The sequence below is a fragment of the Crotalus tigris genome, unplaced genomic scaffold (assembly GCF_016545835.1).
Source record: "Crotalus tigris isolate CLP2741 ecotype Arizona unplaced genomic scaffold, ASM1654583v1 scf7180000018755.946041584:351173, whole genome shotgun sequence".
NCBI lineage: Eukaryota > Metazoa > Chordata > Lepidosauria > Squamata > Viperidae > Crotalus > Crotalus tigris.
Window position 1 is genome coordinate 324,631 of NW_024097184.1, and position 20,569 is coordinate 345,199.

At 47.0% G+C, this 20,569-nt stretch overlaps 1 protein-coding gene across 2 annotated transcripts; it reads left to right on the forward strand.

Annotated features, from left to right (window-relative positions):
• The first annotated feature begins 2,036 nt into the window (after positions 1-2,036).
• Positions 2,037-19,868, forward strand: TCF15 (transcription factor 15). Of its 2 annotated transcripts, none has more exons than XM_039355737.1 (2): positions 2,037-2,803; positions 18,954-19,868. In XM_039355737.1, the coding sequence occupies exons 1-2, from the start codon at positions 2,090-2,092 to the stop codon at positions 19,029-19,031; spliced, it is 792 nt and encodes a 263-aa protein (XP_039211671.1). In that variant the 5' UTR covers positions 2,037-2,089; the 3' UTR covers positions 19,032-19,868. The 2 variants fall into 2 exon arrangements, with proteins under 2 accessions (XP_039211671.1, XP_039211670.1); XM_039355736.1 differs by having other exon boundaries at positions 18,965-19,868.
• Positions 19,869-20,569: the final 701 nt, after the last annotated feature.

Below are 20,569 nucleotides of genomic sequence, written 5' to 3' on the forward strand. Positions count from 1 at the left end.
ATTTCCTTCTCCTCTCTGTTCTCACCTCGGCAACCTTCACGGCTTCTCTCCCCCAGCCCGGGGAGCTGAGCCTTCGGCAAGGAGGCAGCCAGCCAAGGAAAACACAGCAAAGGCACCTTGAGGCTTCCTTAGGCTAATCCAGGGCTTTTCAACCTTTTCACCCATTGCACCATTTTTAGGATATGGCAACATCCGAGGACCACCTGTCGCCTAGCAAGGTGTCAAAAACTTGATGACCCAAAAAAAAAAAAAAAGGAAAAAAGTGATAAAGTACAGGTAGTCCTCGACTTACAACAGTTCACTTAGTGACTGTTCGAAGTCACAATGGCACTGAAAAAAGTGCCCCCCGAGCCACAGCCGAGCAAGACACCTGCCTACCCGCCTGGCGGTGCTCTTCCTCCTGTCCGAGGTTTTCATGGTTGTGAGCGTTTCTGTTGGGGATTGGCAGCAGGGGTGGGGTGGGGGATGTTCGGTTTTTATTCCCCCCCCCCCGTCTGCTGGGTGGTTGCAGCAGGTTTTAGTCACTTCACGTGATCCTGGGACACTGTGACCGTCATAAATAGGAATCAGTTGCCAAGCATCTGAATGTAAATCACAAGACCCTGGAGATGCTGCAACATTCCAGCTGATCGGCGCTTCTTCTGGGCTCAGCAGAAGCACCAGGATCAGTGCTGCTTTCCAGCTGTTTGGTGCTTCTTCAGGGCTCAGCAGAAGCACCAGGATCAGCACCGAGCTCCAGTTGGAGCCTGGCACTGATCCTGGTGCTTCCGCTGAGCCCTGACAGCCCTGAAGAAGCGTTGATTAGCTGGAAAGCGGCACTGATCCTGGCACTTCCGCTGAGCCCTGACAGCCCTGCAGCTCCAGCCGTCTCTCGCTCAGGCTTGTGCAGTGCTGCCACCGGTTCAGCTCATTCCCCTCCCATACTACCACTTTTCTAGGATGGTCGCGTACCACCTGCCAGGTGCCAATGTACCACAGGTGGTACCCGTACCACTGGTTGAAAAGCCCTGTGCTAAGGGGTCGGTAACTGAGATTGGGGGATGCCACAACCGGGTCAGAGTTTGGGGGGGCACCAAGGTCAGGGAATGGTCTGCGGGAAATTGGCTGGCTGAGAAGGCCAAGGAAGAATTTAGGAAACCAGAAGGAAGAGGCTGGGAATGAAAGAGAGGAGGAGGTTTGGGTTGGGCCTCCCTCTCCCGATCGGTTAAATTTGGGGCCCTTCCGTGACATCGCGGGTCTGGGGGGGGGGCAAGATGGATGGCTAATAAATGTCACAAATAAATCCACTATTCAAGTATGTAGGGGGATGTTGGAATATATGTGTACTTTTACTGCGTAAAATGCAGGCCGTCCTTGACTTACGAGCACAGCTGAGCACAAAATATGCTTCCGTTGCTAAGCAAAACCGCCATTAAGTGAGTTTTGCCAGAATAGAATAGAATAGAATAGAATAGAATAGAATAAACAGAGTTGGAAGGGATCTTGGAGGTCTTCTAGTCCAGCCCCCTACTGGAGCAGGAGAACCTATTCTGTATTCTGTATTCCATTCCATTCCATTCTGTTTTATCTACAATCTGTTAATTCTATTCTATTCTATTCTATTCTATTCTATTCTATTCTATTCTATTCTGTATTCTCTATTCTATTCTGTATTCCATTCCATTCCATTCTATTCTATCTACAATCTGTTTATTCTATTCTATTCTATTCTATTCTATTCTATTCTATTCTATTCTATTCTATTCTATTCCATTCCATTCCATTCCATTCCATGTTTTCTATTCTATTCCATTCCTTTCTATTCCTTTCCATTCCATTCCATTCCATTCCATTCCATTCCATTCCATTCCATTCCATTCCATTCTATTCTATTCTATTCTATTCTATTCCATTCCATTCCATTCTGTATTCTGTATTCTGTCCTATCCTATCCCTGCGAGGCGTCTTGCCCGGGGCGGCCTGTCAAAAGCGGCCCCGCCACGTGCGCAGCCCGAGCGACCCGGCGCTCGGCTGGGACTTTTCGGCAAGCGAAGCGTTTTCAATTTCGGAGCCCGGCGCAGCGTGGCCGCCTGATTGGCCAGCCGGGAGGATGCCGGAGCTGCCCATTGGTCGTCGAAGATGCCGGCTCGGGCGCTCGGCTCCGCCCAGCGCCTTAAATACCCAGCGGGTCGGCGGGCTCCCGCACAGCTGGCTCGGCGCGCGCGCGGGGTGGGAGCTGCGCTCGGTGGCGCTCCGTCCGCTCCCGTCCTGCCGCGGCTTGGCGGGGTCCCCGACGCGCCCCCCGGCTTTTTTTTGTGGGGAGTGGAGGGGGGGGTCAGCCATGGCCTTCACCGTGCTGGGCCCGGTGGCCGCCCACGTGCTGTACCCGGAGCTGCGCCTGCTGTCGGAGGAGGAGGAGGAGGAGGAGGAGACGCGGAGCGAGAGCGACGCCTCGGAGCGCTCGTACGGCTGCTGCGAGGGCCGGGCCCGGGGCCCGGGCGGGCGCGGGCCGGTGGTGGTGGTGAAGCAGCGGCAGGCGGCCAACGCCCGCGAGCGCGACCGGACGCAGAGCGTGAACACGGCCTTCACCGCCCTGCGCACCCTCATCCCCACCGAGCCGGTGGACCGCAAGCTCTCCAAGATCGAGACGCTGCGCCTGGCCTCCAGCTACATCTCCCACCTGGCCAACGTGCTGCTCCTGGGCGAGGGATCCCCGGACGGCCAGCCCTGCTTCCGCGCCCTCTGCGGGGCCAAGGGCGAAGGAGGCGCGGCCGGACCGCCCCGCAGCATCTGCACCTTCTGCCTGAGCAACCAGCGCAAAGGGGTGAGTTGCGCCCTTCTCCCCCCCCCCCGCTCTGGGAAGGCTCTGGGGTGCTCTTGCGGACGGGGGACGGGGTTCGGCAGCTGGAAGGGCCGGAGGGGGGGGATCCGAAGGGTTCCGTTTCCGAACGACAGCCCTGCGAGGGAGGAAGGGGGAAGAGGGAGTGGCTGGAAGAGGAATTGGCTCCGAGCTCCCCCCTCCCAGGGGCGAGGAGTTGGGTGGCTTGGTGGGATTTGAACCTGGAGCTCTGGAATTGGAGTCCTGCGCCTGGTCCTTAGAATAAGTCCTCCTCTTCCCCCGGAGTGGCCTATAGGCTGGGCGTTTGGTTCTTTCTTTCTTTCTTTCTTTCTTTCTTTCTTTCTTTCTTTCTTTCTTTCTTACTTCTTTCTTTCTTTCTTTTCTGTCTTTTCTTTTCTTTCTTCTTTCTTTCTTTCTTTCTTTCTTTCTGTCTTTTCTTTCTTTCTTTCTTTTCTTTCTTCTTTCTTTCATTTCTTTCTTCTTTCTTTCTCTCTTTCTTTCTTTCTTACTTACTTACTTCCCTCCCCTTTTCTCCTCCCCCTCTTCTTGGTTTCTATTTCTCCTCTCTTTTTCCCTGTCTCTCATTCTCTTTCTCTCGTTTATCTTTCTTTTCTCTCTCTGTTTTCTCTGTCTCTGTTTCTCCTCCACTCGTTCCCATTCTCTCTCTCTTTCTCTCCCTTTCTCTTAGATTTCTCCTCTCTCTTTCTTTTTCTCCCCCTTTTTTAATCTGTCGCTATTCCACCTCCTCCCTCCTCTCCCCTCCCTCTCTCCCTCCCCTTTTCTCTCTCCCCCTTTTCTTGGTTTCTATTTCTCCTTCACTCTTTTTCCCTGTCTCTCATCCTCTTTCTCTCGTTTATCTTTCTTTTCTCTCTCTCAGTTTTCTCTCTCTGTTTCTCCTCCACTCGTTCCCATTCTCTCTCCCTTTCTCTCCCTTTCTCTTAGATTTCTCCTCTCTCTTTCTTTTTCTCTCCCTTTTGTCGCTATTCCACCTCCCTCCTCTCCCCTTCCTTCCTTCTTTCCTCTCTCCTCCCTCCTTTTCTCCTTTTCTTTGTTTCTATTTTTCCTTCCCTCTTTTTCCCTGTTTCTCATTCTCTTTCTCTCGTTTATCTTTCTTTTCTCTCTCTCAATTTTTTCTGTCTCTATTTCTCCTCCACTCGTTCCCATTTTCTCTCTTTCTCTCTCTTTTTCTTAGATTTCTCCTCTCTCTTTCTTTTTCTCTTTTTTGTCTTTTTCTTTCTCTTTTTTCTCTCCCTTTTTTCTCTATTGCTATTTCACCTCCCTCTTCTCATCTTCCTTCCTTCTCAACAAGTTATAGAGTTGTGGGACTAAAAGCAATGCAAAGAAGTTTGTAAGGAGGAGAGAAGCAAAAATTAATAACATCTGATTAACTGTGCAACTAACCATAATAATAAGCAAGCTAAGTCCTTATTTTGCCTTTGCTTCTTTGGCTTTCTGACCCTGTTTTTACCGGCTTGGAGTCATCCTAAAACGGACTAGTAGAAGTGAAAATGAATAAACAGGGAAGGAGGATTCTGGACCATGTACAGAAGGTCTATCTCCTGTTATTCAGCCCTGGGTACAAAATCGCATTTATTTATCTATCTGACTTTATTAGCCACCCAAGTCCAATAGACACTGGGCAGCCTGCGAAATTGCAGAATCCATAAAAGCAGATAAAAGATCAAAGCAAATGGACAGCTCTGATCAAAATAACCTTATACTCTGACACCACCAAGATCACACAAAACAGGCCCCAAACAATAACTCCAGACCTTCATCTATTAAGCTGAGAGTCAGAGTGGCTGGCAGTGATCACACAGCCTGCTTAATTAGGTTGCAGACCTAGCATGGACAACGTGCTGATCGGCGTCATTCTTGGTGTTATAATTCAATATTTGAATCATGCTCGTCTGTGCCATTTTCAAAGGCGGGGTTCCTTTGCCAATGAGAAATCAAACCTGGTTTGTTCAGGGCGATCCTGGCCTCTCTGTAAACCAGTGTTTCTCAACCTTGATAACTTTTAAGATGGGTGGACTTCAACTCCTAGAATTCCCCAGCCTCTCTGTAAATCAGTGTTTCTCAATCTTGGCCACTTTAAGATGGGTGGACTTCAACTCCCAGAATTCCCCAGCCTCTCTGTAAATCAGTGTTTCTCAATCTTGGCCACTTTAAGATGGGTGGACTTCAACTCCCAGAATTCCCGAGCCAGACCCTCGTCTTAAACTCAGCCTGTCTGACTGATGTTGACAAAACGGGGGAATTAAAAAGGGGATGAAACTTGATTTTCTGTTAACGAGCAAATAGTGAATGACCATATTGATGGTCTTTAAAGAGTCCTATAACTTTCTCACCTGGCACACACACAGCCTAGAATTTTTGGGCTCAGTTGTGGTCGCCAGTCGAGGAGTGCCTGTGTTGTGTCCACTTCCAGTCACTACCATACAAAAAAAGAGGTCGAAATCTTAGAAGGAGTGCCGAGAAGAGCCACAGAGATGATAAAGTTTCTGCAGGCTAAATTGTATAATACATGATTGCAGGAACTGGGGAGGTCTAGCCCAGTGATGGCGAACCTATGGCACGCGTGCCAGAGGCGGCACTCAGAGCCCTCTGTGTGGGCAAGCGCGCCATGCCCCGGAGATGGCAACTGTCCCTCTTCAACCAGCTGACCACTAACTCACCGAGGTCCTACATGGCTGGATGCATCCCACTACCCATGTGCTTGCTGGCCTCTGTGTGCAGGGGCCGATAGTGTCAGGCAGCAGCCCCCCTGGCCCCCTTTGCCCTGTGACAATGGCACCCCTACCCTGCCTCGCCTTGCCTCGCCTCACCCCACAGGACGAGCCTCCTGCCCACTGCCCCACCTGCTAGAGACCCCCTGGATCTCCCCCAGCCCTGCCTGGCCCCCATAGGCGTCCCTCCCCACGAGCAACATTGAGATGATCACGCCCACCTTGGCCACACCCACCCAATCTGCCATGACCACCACAGCCACGCCCACCCAGTGGGCTACGCCCACCTGGCACCCTGCGATAAATAAGTGGGTTTTGGGTTGCAGTTTGGGCACTCGGTCTCTCAAAGGTTCGCCATCACTGGCCTAGAGTGACATGAGACGACTTCCAGACACACAATCTTGAATGATGGGTTGTGTCCCAAATCTCTGAAAGACAAGTTAGAAGTGGCTGCTGAAATATTTCACACTCATATCTCTTCTTGGTAGATAGGCATGTAGCTGGACCTTTGATTAGATCCCCGTTAATTATCTGTTTTGCTTGTTTTTAGATGCAACCTCGCCTGCCAAATATTTTAGTCTATGCAGCCCTGATCGAAAATTTCGATGCAAATTCCATTCCCACATGCCAAACATAGGAAGGGTTGGGTGGATCTGATGTGGGTGTAAAAAGAGGAAGTTTGGATGTGCCAGAAAGAACAAAAAAAAAAAAAATCTTGTTCTGATGTTTGGGAAGAGAAAAAAATGCATGAAGGAAATTTTCGTGTAGGTTTTGCAATTTACGACAACTGGTGGGCATCCTTGTGTGCCCACTACTCCACTTTTGCCAAAAAAAAAAGGAGAAGAAAAAAAAAAGGATAGACATTTGGGCTTACACACAGTAGTTAACGAAAAACAGGCAGTTCCCCCCAAAAGGCCCGAGGACAATGCGTGAAGCCATCTTAACTGAAAAAAGTGTGATTTCACTTAATTACTTCAGCCATCAATTGAAACTAACTAGTTTAATCCCCTCAAAAAGGCAGGCTAGAATTTGCGGAAAAGGTCCGATAGTGGAGAATAATGACAATCTTGGTAGTTTCTGTCTGAAACGCAGCTGAGTGCCTAGACTGGTTTATTTATTTGTATCCTGCCTTTATTAGTTTTGCAAATAAGTCAAGACGGTGAATATATCCAACACTCCTTCCTCCTTCTCCCCACAACAATCCTGTGAGGTGGGCTGAGAGAGAGGAACTGGCCGAAAGTCACCCAGTCCGTTTTCATGGCTAAGGCAGGACTAGAACTCACCGTCTCCTGGCAATTGACCCAAAGTCACCCAGTCCGTTTTCATGGCTAAGGCAGGACTAGAACTCACCGTCTCCTGGCGATTGGCCCAAACTCAACCAGTCTGTTTTCATGGCTAAGGCAGGACTAGAACTCACCATCTCCTGGCAATTGGCCGAAAGTCACCCAGTCCGTTTTCATGGCTAAGGCAGGACTAGAACTCACCGTCTCCTGGCAATTGGCCCAAAGTCACCCAGTCCGTTTTCATGGCTAAGGCAGGACTAGAACTCACCGTCTCCTGGTCATTGGCCCAAAGTCACCCAGTCTGCTTTTATGACTAAGGCAGGACTAGAACTCACCGTCTCCTGCTGATTGGCCCAAAGTCACCCACTGGCTTCCATGCCTAAGGTGGGACTAGAACTAGCCTGGTACCTTAACCATTAGATCAAACTGGCCTAAGTTACTAACATAAACCGTGGTTTGCTGTCCTAGCTGAACCAGGATTAAAAATAGCAGAAGGGAAATCTCCACTATAACACAGTTTGAGGGGGGTCACCTCTTAATCAGGGGACTAACACCATGCAACTTGCAAAGGATAATTTTTGAAAATGCTGGAGCTTGGATGAGTGGGAATGTCAGATTTATTTATTTTTTTTATCTGCAATTTTATTGTCAAGAACTCCTCCGTCACTGAGAATGTTAAAAAGTAAGTTAGAAGTAAAGGGATTGGATTTTAGCTTCTCAGTAGCCCAGGTTAACCATCTGAGGCTCGTGAGGAAGGACGATTACTAAGCTGTTGTCTTAATGTGTTCTTTTCCCTGGGAGAGTGGAATGAATAGAATAGAAGCTGGAAGGGACCTTGGAGGTCATCTAATCCAACTCCCTGCTCAGGCAGGAAACCCTACACCATTTCAGACAAACAGTTGTCCAGTCTCTTCTTAAAAGCTTCCAGTGATGGAGCATTCACAACTTCTGGAAGCAAAGCTGTTCCACTGGTTAATTGTTCTCACTGTCAGTAAGCTTCTCCTTAGTTCTAGGTTGCTCCTCTCCTTGATTAGTTTCCATCCATTGCTTCTTGTCTTGCCTTCAGGCGCTTTGGAGAATAGCTTGACTGCCTCTTCTTTGGGGCAGCCCCTGAGATATTGGAACACTGCTGTCATGTCCCCCCTTGTCCTTCTCTTCATTAAACTAGACATACCCAATTCCAGCAACCGTTCCTTGTATGTTTTAGCCTCCAGTCCCCTGATCATCTTTGTTGCTCTTTTCTGCACTCTTTCCAGAATAGTTAATAAAGTTGGAAGGGACCTTGGAGACCAGCTAGTCCAACCCCCTTAGGCAGGAAACCCTATACCAATTCGGACAAATAGCTGTCCAGTCACTTCTTAAAAACTTCCAGTGTTGGAGCATTCACCGCTTTTGGAGGCAGGTTGTTTCTCTGGTTAATTGTTCTCACTGCCAGTAAATTTCTCCTTAGTTCTAGGTTGCTTCTCTCCTTGATTAGTTTCCATCCGTTGCTTCTTGTCCTGCCTTCTGGTGTTTTGGTGCACCAGAAAGAACAGCTTGGTGCACCAGTGGAAATAATAATAATAATAATAATAATAATAATAATAATAATAATAGTAGTAGTAGTAGTAGTAGTAGTAGTAGTAATACCATCAAACATCCACATCCGCCTATCCCAGGTCCTGGATAAGGACTCGATAAGTAGACAAAATGCCAAATCCAGTCTGAACATCTGGCTGCGATTATTATTATTAATAATAATAATAATAATGATCATGATGTTGGAAGGGACCTTGGAGGTCTTCTAGTCCAACCCCCTACTCAGGCAAGAAATCTTATACCATTTCAGACAAATGGCTGTCCAGTCTTTTCTTAAAAACTTCCAGTGTTGGAGCATTCACTGCTTCTGGAAGCAGGTTGTTCCACTGGTTAATTGGAAGGAAACTATCAGGAAGTTTCTCCTTAATTCCAAGTTGCTTCTCTCCCTGATCAGTTTCCACCCGTTACTTCTTGTCTTCTGGTGGATGGTGATAATATTCCCCATTCACCATATTAGATTGAAGACGTTTCGCTTCTCGTCCAAGAAGCTTCTTCAGGTTCCAACTGGATGGTGGGGAAGGGAAGGATTTATACTCCTTGCAGACAGCTGGTCATTTGCCTTCTTTTAGAGAGTCGTTGAGGCCACCTGGAGATTTACCTGTGTCCTCTGGGTCACCTGAGGGGTGCAAATGGGCATGGAGTCTTGGCTGCAGGACATTTTTCTGCCCTGGGTCCCTTCCCGGTTGAAGACGGGCGCAGGATGATGGGGATGAGTCTGCGTTGTCTGCATCTCCAACTGAAGTGCAAAGAGTTCCTGGAGTCTGCCGTGTTTTCGGGAAATCTGTTCATGCTCCTCCACCCTTCGAAGGGGGTTCATCCCAAAGTGCCTGGCTAAATGTCGATGGAGATTCTCAGTCATCCAGGCCATGGTTGTCCCAAAGGTGCTTTTTTCCCAGAGGTAACTGGACTTTCTTGTTTTCCTTTGAAAATTTCCTTTCAAAATGTTGGGCTGAATTCTTGTCGTAGGTCAAGGACTACCTATATTTTCCACCATGTATAGCACTGTGGGATTAAAATTCTGAGTATAATAATAACAAACAGTAAATCCATAGCAAAGCCAAACCCAGAGACACAAGCTATTCTCCAAAGCGCCTGAAGGCCGGACAAGAAGCAATGGAAGGAAACTCATCAAGGAGAGAAGCAACCTGGAACTAAGGAGAAATTTCCTGACAGTGAGAACAATTAACCAGTGGAACAACCTGCCTGCAGAAGCGGTGACTGCTCCAACACTGGAAGTTTTTAAGAAGAGACTGGACAGCCATTTGTCTGAAATGATATAAGGTTTCCTGCCTGAGCAGGGGGTTGGACTAGATGACCTCCAAGATCTCTTCCAACTATTATTCTATTCTATTCCATTCCATTCTATTCTACAAAGCACCAGAAGGCAGGACAAGAAGCAATGGAAGGAAACTCATCAAGGAGAGAAGCAACCTGGAACTAAGGAGAAACTTCCTGACAGTGAGAACAATTAACCAGTGGAACAACCTGCCTCCAGAACCTGTGGGTGCTCCAACACTGGAAGTTGTTAAGAAGAGACTGGACAGCCATTTGTCTGAAATGGTATAGGCCAGGGTTTCCTGCCTGAGCAGGGGGTTGGACTAGAAGACCTCCAAGGTCCCTTCCAACTTTTATATTATTATTATTGTTGTTGTTGTTATTATTATTATTATTATTATTATTATTATTATTATTATTACTACTACTACTACTACTATTATACCAAGCCCGTATATCAGTGAATGAACTCATATAGGTTCAGCTTTTTGTTCTTCAGTTGTTAAGTCATGTCTGACTCTTGCAACCGCATGGACCATGGAATGCCAAGCTCCTAGTCCTCCACCATCTCCTGGAGTTTGCTCAAGTTCACGTTCATTGCATCCATTATCTAACCATTTTCTCCTCTGCCGTCCCTTTCGTCTTTCATCTTCCCCAACATCGGGGTCTTTTCCAAGGAGTCCTGCTTTCTCATTGGATGGCCAAAGTGTTTGAACCTCAGCGTCAGGGTCTGTTTTTCCAAAGAAGGGTCAGGGTGGACTTCTTTTACGATTGACTGATTAGATCTCCTTCAGGTCCAAGGGATTCTGAGGAGTCTTCTTCAGCACCCCAATTCGAAAGTATCAATTCTTCGTGCTCAGCCACCCTTACGGTCCAATTCTTACAGCCCCACAAGGTTCAGTTACTAAGCCATGTCCGGCTCTATGCAACCCCATGGACTTCAGTTTGAGACGCAGACAACACAGACTCATCCCCATCATCCTGCGCCCGTCTTCAACCGGAAAGGGACCCAGGGCAGAAAAACATCCTGCAGCCAAGAAGGCTCCACGCCCATTTGCACCCCTCAGGTGACCCCGAGGACACAGGTCAACCTCCAGGTGGCCTCAACGACCCTCTAAAAGAAAGCAAACGACCAGCTGTCTGCAAGGAGTATAAATCCTTCCTTTTCCCACCATTCAGTCAGAACCTGAAGGAGCTTCTTGGATGGGGAGTGAAACCAAAGAAAAAAAATGGAAGTCCAGTTGCCTCTTGAAAAAAGCAACTTTGGGACAACCATGACCTGGATGACTGAGAATCTCTGTAGACACCCATGGACCTTAGCATGCCAGGTCCCCTTGTCCTCCTCTGTCTCCTGGAGCTTGCCCAAATTCACATTCATTGCATCATTGACCCCATCTAACCATCTCATCCTCTGCTGTCCCCTTCTCCTTTGGCCTTCCATCTTTCCCCAACATCTGGGTCTTCTCCAAGGAGTCCTCTCTTCTCACTAGGTGGACACATTATTTGAGCTTCAGCTTCAGCATCTATCCTTCCAAAGGGCTTGGTTTCTTTTAAGCGTGACTGGTTAGATCACCTTGCAGTCCAGAGTCTTCCCAACATCGCAATTTGAAAGCATCAGTTCTTCGGCGCTCTGTCTTCCCTGTGGTCCAACCCTCACGACCATACATTACTCCTGGGGAAAGCCATAGCTTTGGCTAGACCAGTGGTTCTCAACCTTTTTAATGCCGCGACCCTCAACTGGTCGTAAGTCGAGGACTACTCAACTGGTTGTAAGTCGAGGACTACTCAACTGGTGCAGCACCGTTTGCAGAATGGGACTTTTGGTGGGCTCAGCAGGGCAGAGACAGCCTGGACAATTCCTATTGGCTTTTGAAAGCCAACAGAATTAGACTCTATTCAAGAGAGTCTATTCTATTGGCTTTCAAAAGCCAATAGAATAAAAGGGAGGAGCACAGCTAAGGAAAAGGGGAAAAAAATGGCGGACTGCGTTGTTTGGCGACCCCCGTGAAATGGTCGTTCGACCCCAAATGGGGTCCCGACCCACAGGTGGAGAACCACTGGGCTAGACATACCTTTGTCGGCAAGGTGACATCTATCTCTACTTTTTAATATGCGGCCTAGGTTAGATTCAGCTTACCTATTTGCTAAGTTGCATCCCTGTCTGGTTTGGGGGTAGCAGAGCCTCAGAGAGAAGCTCCATGCAGAGAGTGGTGAGGACAGTCGGGAAGACCATAGGAAGCTCGCTTCCTGTTATTCAGGACCCTGCTTATAAGCGCTGTGTGCTTTGAGCTCGAAGCATTGTGAGAGAGCCACTTCAGGGTCTGTTGCTGTTGCTCCCCTCTAAGAGGAGGTTTTGAAGTATTTATAGCAAGACTACCAGAGTCCGTAACAGCTTTGTTCCTGATGGCATCCATCTGGTAAAATCGCAAGATTCGTTTTTCTTCCCATGTATATGTATACATAGTCCGAACCAGACTGTGTTGTTTTTCTGGGCCACATAAGTGTGTGTATGTTGGTATATACATAATTTTTGGGGCACGTTTTTGGCAGTGTATATTGGAGATGGTTACCCTTTGAGAGCCGTATGCAACGAAATCTCATTTTTAATGTATGCTGATTAATGTACATTTAAAATGTCAAAGCTATTCTACTCTACTCTATTCTATTCTATTCTTTAAAAATCTCAGTATTCTACTCTGCTCTACTCTACTCTACTCTACTCTTTAACAATCTGACTCTATTCTCGGTATACTACTCTACTCTACTCTACTCTTTAAAAATCTGACTCTATTCTCAGTATTCTACTCTACTCTACTCTACTCTACTCTACTCTACTCTACTCTTTAACTCTAAATCTGACTCTATTCTCTAGTATTCTACTCTACTCTACTCTTTAAAAATCTGACTCTATTCTCAGTATTCTACTCTACTCTACTCTACTCTACTCTTTAAAAATCTGACTCTATTCTCAGTACTCTACTCTACTCTACTCTACTCTACTCTACTCTACTCTTTAAAAATCTGACTCTATTCTCAGTACTCTACTCTACTCTACTCTACTCTTTAAAAATCTGACTCTATTCTCAGTATTCTACTCTACTCTACTCTACTCTACTCTTTAAAAATCTGACTCTATTCTCAGTATTCTACTCTACTCTACTCTACTCTACTCTTTAAAAATCTGACTCTATTCTCAGTATACTCTACTCTACTCTACTCTACTCTTTAAAAATCTGACTCTATTCTCAGTATTCTACTCTACTCTACTCTACTCTACTCTACTCTTTAAAAATCTGACTCTATTCTCAGTATTCTACTCTACTCTACTCTACTCTTTAAAAATCTGACTCTATTCTCAGTATTCTACTCTATTCTACTCTACTCTTTAAAAATCTGACTCTATTCTCAGTATTCTACTCTACTCTACTCTACAAAAATCTGACTCTATTCTCAGTATTCTATTCTACTCTACTCTACTCTACTCTACTCTACTCTACTCTACTCTACTCTACTCTACTCTACTCTACTCCACTCCACTCCACTCCACTCCACTCCACTCCACTCCACTCCATATTTCCTATCCTATCCTATCCTATCCTATCCTATCTTTAACTCTCCAGAGCACAGGTATGCTGGCTGGGGAATTCTTGGAGTTGAGGGTCCATGCCTCTTAGTGGCCAAGGTTGAGAAACATTGTGTTAGAGCGTTTTTGCTCAGTTAGAGCAATCGCCCTCTCAGTTAGCGTTCTGAATCCATGCTGCTTTGTTTTGCTCTCTTTGCTGTACTGTCTAATATTTCAAGGTAAACTGCCCCTGCAAACGGAGGATCTGGTGAAGCTTGCAGTCACTGATGTTTTCCCTTTTCCAGCTCTGAGATTCTGACAAACAAGCACTTTGGGGGCAGTTTAAAAATAGTCCTTTCTCGAAATGGAACGGGATCTCATACAACGTGGGCTTAGATAACAGAATAACCATGGAGGTCTTCTAGTCCGACCCCCTGCTCAAACAAGAGACCCTATGCCATTTCAGACAAAGGGCTCTCCAGACTCTTCTCAAAAGCCTCCAGTGATGGAGCGCCCACAACTTCTGGAGGCAAGCAGTTCCACTGGTTAATTGTTCTCACTATCAGGAAATTTCTCCTTGGTTCTAGATTGCTTGTCTCTTTGATTAGGAAGAGGAGAAGAGAGGGAGGTGGGAAGGATAGATAGGGAGGGAGGACGTTTGGAAGGAAGGAGGGAAAGAAGGAAATAATTAGGGAGGAAGGAAGTTCAATGTGAAGGAAGGAAGTAAGGATAATTAAGGAGGGAGGAGGAAGTCTGATAGAAAGGAAGGATGGAAGGAAAGATAATTAGGGAGGGAGGATAATTAGGGAGAGAGGGAAGAAGCTTGATAGGAAGAAGGGAAAGAAGGATAATTAAGGAGGGAGGGAGGAAGTTTGATGTGAAGGAAGGAAGGAAGGAAGGATAATTAGGGAGGGAGGAAGTTTGGGAAGGAAGGAAGGAAGGAAGGAAGGAAGGAAAGATAATTAGGGAGGGAGGAAGTTAGGAAGGAAGGAAGGAAGGAAGGAAGGAAAGATAATTAGGGAGGGAGGAAGTTTGGAAGGAAGGAAGGAAATTAGGGAGGGAGGAAGTTTGTGAAGGAAGGAAGGAAGGAAGGAAAGAAAGAAAGAAAGATTAAGGAGGGAGGAAGTTTGGAAGTTAGGAAGGAAGGAAGGAAGGAAGGATAATTAGGGAGAGAGGAAGTTTGATATGAAGGAAAGAAGGATAAATAGGGAGGGAGGGAGGAAGTTTGATAGGAAGGAGGGAAGCAAGAAAGATAATTAGGGAGGGAGGAAGTTTGATGTGAAAGAAGGAAGGAAGGAAGGAGGGAAGGAAGGATAATTAGGGAGGGAGGGAAGACGTTTGATGTGAAGGAGGGAAGGAAGGAAGGGAAGAAAGGATAATTAGGGAGGGAGGGAGGAGGTTTGATGGAAGGAAGGAACTTGGGAAGTTCCAACCTTGTTTTCAACAGATATAAACAAACTCAGTATCCCAACTTCCTTTCTGGTGTGACAGCAATCCCTCCAGCCCCTGATTTCATCCCCTTTCGTCAAATCCATGCTGGCTGGCTGGGGAATTCTGGGAGTTGAAGTCCACCCGTCTTAAAGTTGCCAAGGTTGGGAAGCAACTGCTCCAAAGGCTATTTTCGTACAGGCAGGGACCCTCGGGCCAAAGGCAGAAGAAGTTCACATAACCGCAATGGTATTTGCGGTGGTGTTTTTTCAGCTGGTCGAAAATCTTGTGGGACAAGGGGGTGTGGCTTTGCAAATGAGCTCCCTCTCTTCCCTCCCTCCCCCCATGGAAAGCCACTGGACCTTAGCATGGGAAGCAGTTGGGATTCCAGGCTGTTCTGGATTCCGATGACTTCTCAACCTTTGCTAGGGGCAAATTTCGGTGAGGTCATCTGCTGGATTCCAGGAAAGGCCGAACACCGATTTTTCTGGGTCCCCTTTAGCCTCAAGCCCTGCTCAGAGCTCAGAGGCACTAAGATGCAAGAATGTGCATTCACACGTAGGTGCCTGTGGAGATTCTCAGTCATCCAGGTCATGGCTGTCCCAAAGGTGCTTTTGTTGTTGTTGTTGTTCAAAAGGCAACTGGACTTATTCTCTAAAGCGCCTGAAGGCAGGACAGGAAGCAACGGGTGGAAACTAACCAAAGAGAGAAGCAACCTGGAACTAAGGAGAAACTTCCTGACAGTGAGAACAATTAACCAGTGTAACAACCTGCCTCCAGAAGCGGTGAATGCTCCAACACTGGAAGTTTTCAAGAAGGGACTGGGCAGCCATTTGTCTGAAATGGTCTAGGGTTTCCTGCCTGAGCAGGGAGTTGGACTAGATGACCTCCAGGGTCCCTTCCAACTCTGTTATTATATATTCTATTCTGTTCTGTGTACAATCTGTACTAATCCTATCCTATCCTATCCTATTCTATTTATAATCAGTTCTATTCTGTTCTGTTCTATTCTGTCCTGTTCTGTTTTATTCTATCCTATTCTCTCCTATTCTGTTCTATCTTATTCTGTCCTGTCCTATCCTATCCTATCCTCTGTTCTATTCTACAATCTGTTCTATTCTATTCTAAAATCTATCTATTTTACTCTATTCTATTCTGTTCTGTTCTACATTCTGTTTGTTCTATTCTGCTCTGTTCTATTTTATCCTGTTCTGTTCTATCCTGTCCTATCATATCCTATTCTATAATCTGTTCTACAGTATTCTACAGTCTATTCTAAAATCTGTCTATTCTATTCTATTCTATTCTATTCTGTAATTCTATTCGTATTTCTAATTCTCTTCTTATTTCTACTTCTATTCTATTTTTATTTCTATTCTATGCTATGCTATTCTATTCTGTAATTGTATTCCATTCTGTAATTCTATTCTATTCTGTAATTCTATTCTTATTTCTAATTCTATTCTCTTCTATTCTCTTTTCTTATTTCTATTCTAGTCTATTCTATTCCTTTCTTTGCTTTTCCTTGAAGACGTTTCACTTCTGGTCACTTCTGAAGAAGCTTCTTGGATGAGAAGCAAAATGTCTTCAAAGAAAAACAAAGAAAATCCAATTGCCTTTTGGGAAAAAAAAAAGCCCCTTTGGAACATTCACACATAGGCTTATATTCTGCACCACAGCTGAAGCCAGAGCTGGAATTGCATATGGGGATCCAGCCTCTCCTTGGCATGAAGACTTTCAGTCTCCTCCCTACTGTTGGCTAATGGGGAAAGAGCCCTGAATGACAGAGTCGGAAGAGAACTTGGAGGTCCTCTAGTCCAACCCCCTGGTCCAGCAGGAGACCCTAGATCAGACATGTCAAACACAAGGCCAGGGGGCCGGATGCGGCCCGCAAAGTGGTTTCATGTGGCCCGCGAAGCCATCCTGGAAACAGTGAGGGAACGGCCCCCGCTGCCTTATCCCTGGCCCAGGCCGGCCGGGAGCCAATGTACAATTCTGTGGTGGCCATCTATGCTGAAATGCATTCAGTCTTAGCTCCACAAGGCCGTCTGGAAACAGCGAGGAACCAGCCCCTGCCGCGTCGGCCTTGTCCCCTGGGTGCATGCTGGGGAGGGGTCCCCCTTTGTGAGGAATGAAGAAATGGACCATCGCCTGGAAGTGGCCAGCAAATGGCCCTCGCCTACTTCACCTATCCGGCTTGATGGGCTCTGGGGGAGGGGTTTCGGCAGGCAGTGGGGCTCCTCCAGTGGACCATGCCTCGGTCCCCCCCCCTTCTGCCAGAGACCCTCAGACCTGTCCCACTCCTGCCCAGGCCCCCACAGGCACCCTTGACGCAAACAATGTAGAGCTGGCCACGTCCACCCAGTAGGCCACACCCACTCCATCCACGCCCACCCAGTAGGCCACACCCACTCCATCCACGCCCACCCAGTAGGCCACACCCACTCCATCCATGCCCACCCAGTAGGCCGCACCCACCCTGGCCACACCCACCCCGAGGGCAACCGCAATGCTGATGCGGCCCTCAATGAAATTGAGTTTTGACACCCCTGTCCTAGACCATTCCGGACAAACGGTTGTCCAGTCTCTTCTTGAAAACCTCCAATGCTGATCCTTGGATCTAGTAATGATCGGTGGAAGCAGGTCAGAGGGCGATCCGACCTGGAAATCTGGAAGAATTTCCTGACAGGGAGAATAAATTAATCAGTGAAGTTGTGGGTGCTACAATAGTGGATGTTTTCAGGCCGGGGTGCAACTTAACAACCGCTTTACTTAGCAGTGGAAATTGTGGTCCCAACTGCCATCATAAACTGAGGAGTAACTGTAATTGCTGCATTCTCTTTTAACAACCACTGCAAAAACAAAAATAAAAACAATAAAATGTGGTCCAATCAGAGGGGGACACTTTACAACCATCATGACTTATAGCAGGGGTCTTCAAACTTGGCCTTTTTATGACTTGTGGACTTCAACTCCCAGAATTCCTCTGTCTGTCTGTCTGCCTGTCTGTCTCTTATCTATCTATCTATCTATCTATCTATCTATCTATCTATCTATCTATCTATTTATCTATCTATCTATCTATCTATCTATCTATCTATCTATCTATCTACCTTTCTCTTATCTATCATTCTCTTATCTATCATTCTCTTATCTATCTATCTATCTATCTATCTATCTATCTATCTATCTATCTATCTATCTATCTATCTACCTTTCTCTTATCTATCATTCTCTTATCTATCATTCTCTTATCTATCTATCTATCTATCTATCTATCTATCTATCTATCTATCTATCTACCTACCTACCTACCTACCTACCTACCTACCTACCTACCTACCTTTCTCTCCTATCTGTCTGTCTGTCTGTCTGTCTGTCTATCTATCTATCTATCTATCTATCTATCTATCTATCTATCTATCTATCTATCTATCTATCTATCTAGGGAGAAACTCCTGACAGTTAGAACAATTAACCAGTGGAACAACCTGCCCCCAGAAGTGGTGAATGCTCCAACACTGGAAGTTTTTAAGAAGAAACTGGACAGCCATTTGTCCAAAATGGTATAGGGTTACCTGCCTGAGCAGGGGGTTGGACTTGATGACCTCCAAGGTCCCTTCCAACTTTATTATTATTGTTGTTGTTATCTATGTCTATCTAATCACATATTCTATCTGTTTGTCTAATCACATCTATCTATCTTCCTTCCTTCCTATCTACTTACCTACCTATCATCTATCTATCCCTCTCTACTCTCTCTCTTTCTCTGTCTCTCCCCCTTTGCCTCTATCTCAGAGGTCCCCAACCTTTTGGGCACCAGGGACCGGTTCCGTGGAGGGGCATTTTTTCTGCGGACCGGAGGGTGTGTGGTTTTGTGTGCTGCCTGCATCTCACGGATGGGACTTTGGTTGTTTGTGCGGACCGGTTGCTGCCATGCCGTGGTGCGGTACTGGTCCACAGACTAGGAGTTGGGGACCCCTGCTCTATCTATCCGTATTTCTCTTTCTCTATTTCTGTCTATCTATTCTACATCATTTACAGAGACGTTTCTCTTATAACCTACCAAATTATTCTTTTATTCATTGAAAAACCCCAACACATTTATAATAAACAAATCTACGGTTGAGATTAGCAGAAAGTTGGATTCCTTCCCTGCGCCCCCACCCCACCCCATCCCCCCTCCCCATCTGGAGCCCAGAGGACAGTGTAGGAACGCCTGGAGGGCTGACTCTATGGAAGAGGCAACTCCAGCTTTTCTCCTCTTCCGTCTACTCTAGGGCAGCCGGAGGGAGCTCGCTGGCGGCAGCTGTCTGAAAGCCAGAGGCGGGAATCAGGTGAGGATGCTGCGGCGGTGAGCCCTGGGCACCTGTCTGTCGGAGAAGCCAGCCAAAGGGAGATCCGTGCCTTGGACCACCGGATTTTGTTTTCCTGACTGGGACAGTTGGGGATCAGAGAACCTGATGGGTACAAAGATGGGCTCTGGGATCCGGACTCGGAGGAGGAAGATTCTGTCGATTGCAGCCAGGGATCGGGTCTGCAACGGAGGGACCACGCAGCCCAGCCACGGACTCTGCTCGGACCTCAGGCAGACCCTCACCTGTTCCAGGGAGCCTGGCTGGAGCTGGAAGAACAAGGACGGGAAGAGGGCCAGCCCCGCTGGATTGGGAGGGGGTCTCTTTCAAAGGACAGCCTCGAAACTCAGCTCCAGATGTTACTTCTGCAACCTTCTCCAACATCGTTTCCCGGCTCTTCCAGCTGCTGGCCCTGTTACTGACTGAGGGATGTTTGGAAGTGGGATTTTTTTTTTTTTTTGCAGGGCGAGTGGAGTGGATCCGGGATGGCGGAAAGCCGGGAGTTTGGTGGCAGTCGGTCCGAGACGAACGCGTCTTTGCTCAAAAGCAGAAGCTTTTGTGTGTGTGTGAGCTTCTCACGAAAGCTCCTGCTTTGGAAAGAAGACGTGTTTGTCGGGAAAAACTGCGCGGCCAGATTCCCTCTGGATCTGGCGTTGGAAGAGCTGGAAAATAAAAAGAGAAGAAAAAAAAAAAAGACGAGGGGACGGTTGGAAGGCGACTTGACCTCGCTTGCTGATCTATGAGGTCACCGTTGTAAAGTTGTTTCCTTATTCCACGGGCTTAAAAATAAAAAATAAAAGATGTGTTTCCCCCCCCTCCCCTTATCCCTGTGCAATTCTTCATCATTTCCCCTTGTTTGTTCCGGGTGTTTCCCCCGCAAAATAACACAAACCCACATCCTTACATGGAGAAACAGCCCAGAAAAATCAGAGAGCTGGTCGGCCTTGATTATTTCTAGAGAAAAGGGATAAACAGATGGGTCATTTTTAGGCCCGTCGTCCTCGACTTAAACCACGGACATTTCTGTGGCTAAGTGAGGCCGTTAAGTGACCCTTGCCCCCTTTTAGGAGCTATCTTGCCAACCGTTGTTAAGGGAATCGCTGCAGTTTTTAAGTTAGGAACAAGGTTGTCGTGGGAGTCTGCCTTGCCCGTCGACTTTGCATGTCAGAAGGCGGCCAAGAGGGGAATCACAGGACCCCGGGACCCTGAGACCGTGATAAATACGAGCCTCTGAATTTTGATCACGTGACTACGGGGGTCGTAAGTGTGAGGAACGGTCCTTTTTCCAGGGCCGCTGTAACTTTGCACGGTCAGTAAATGAACGGTTGTAAGTTGAGCGTTGACATCTTGGCTCATGGAGGAATAATTCTGAACACCAGCTAAAGCATATTTTTCAAATTGGCTGGCTTTAAAAGGGATGGATTTCAACTCCCAGAATTCCCCATTGAGAAATTATTGGAGGGAGTCCATCCCTCTTAAAGCATCCTGGCTGGGGAATTCTGGGAGTCGAAGTCCACCAGTCTTAAAGCATGCTAGCTGGG

Coding starts and splice junctions, on each gene's coding strand:
- TCF15 (XM_039355736.1), top strand. CDS start 2,090: ATGCCGGAGCTGCCCATTGGTCGTCGAAGATGCCGGCTCGGGCGCTCG. Junction 2,804..18,964: donor TGAGCAACCAGCGCAAAGGG/GTGAGTTGCGCC, acceptor GGGCAGCCGGAG/GGAGCTCGCTGGCGGCAGCT.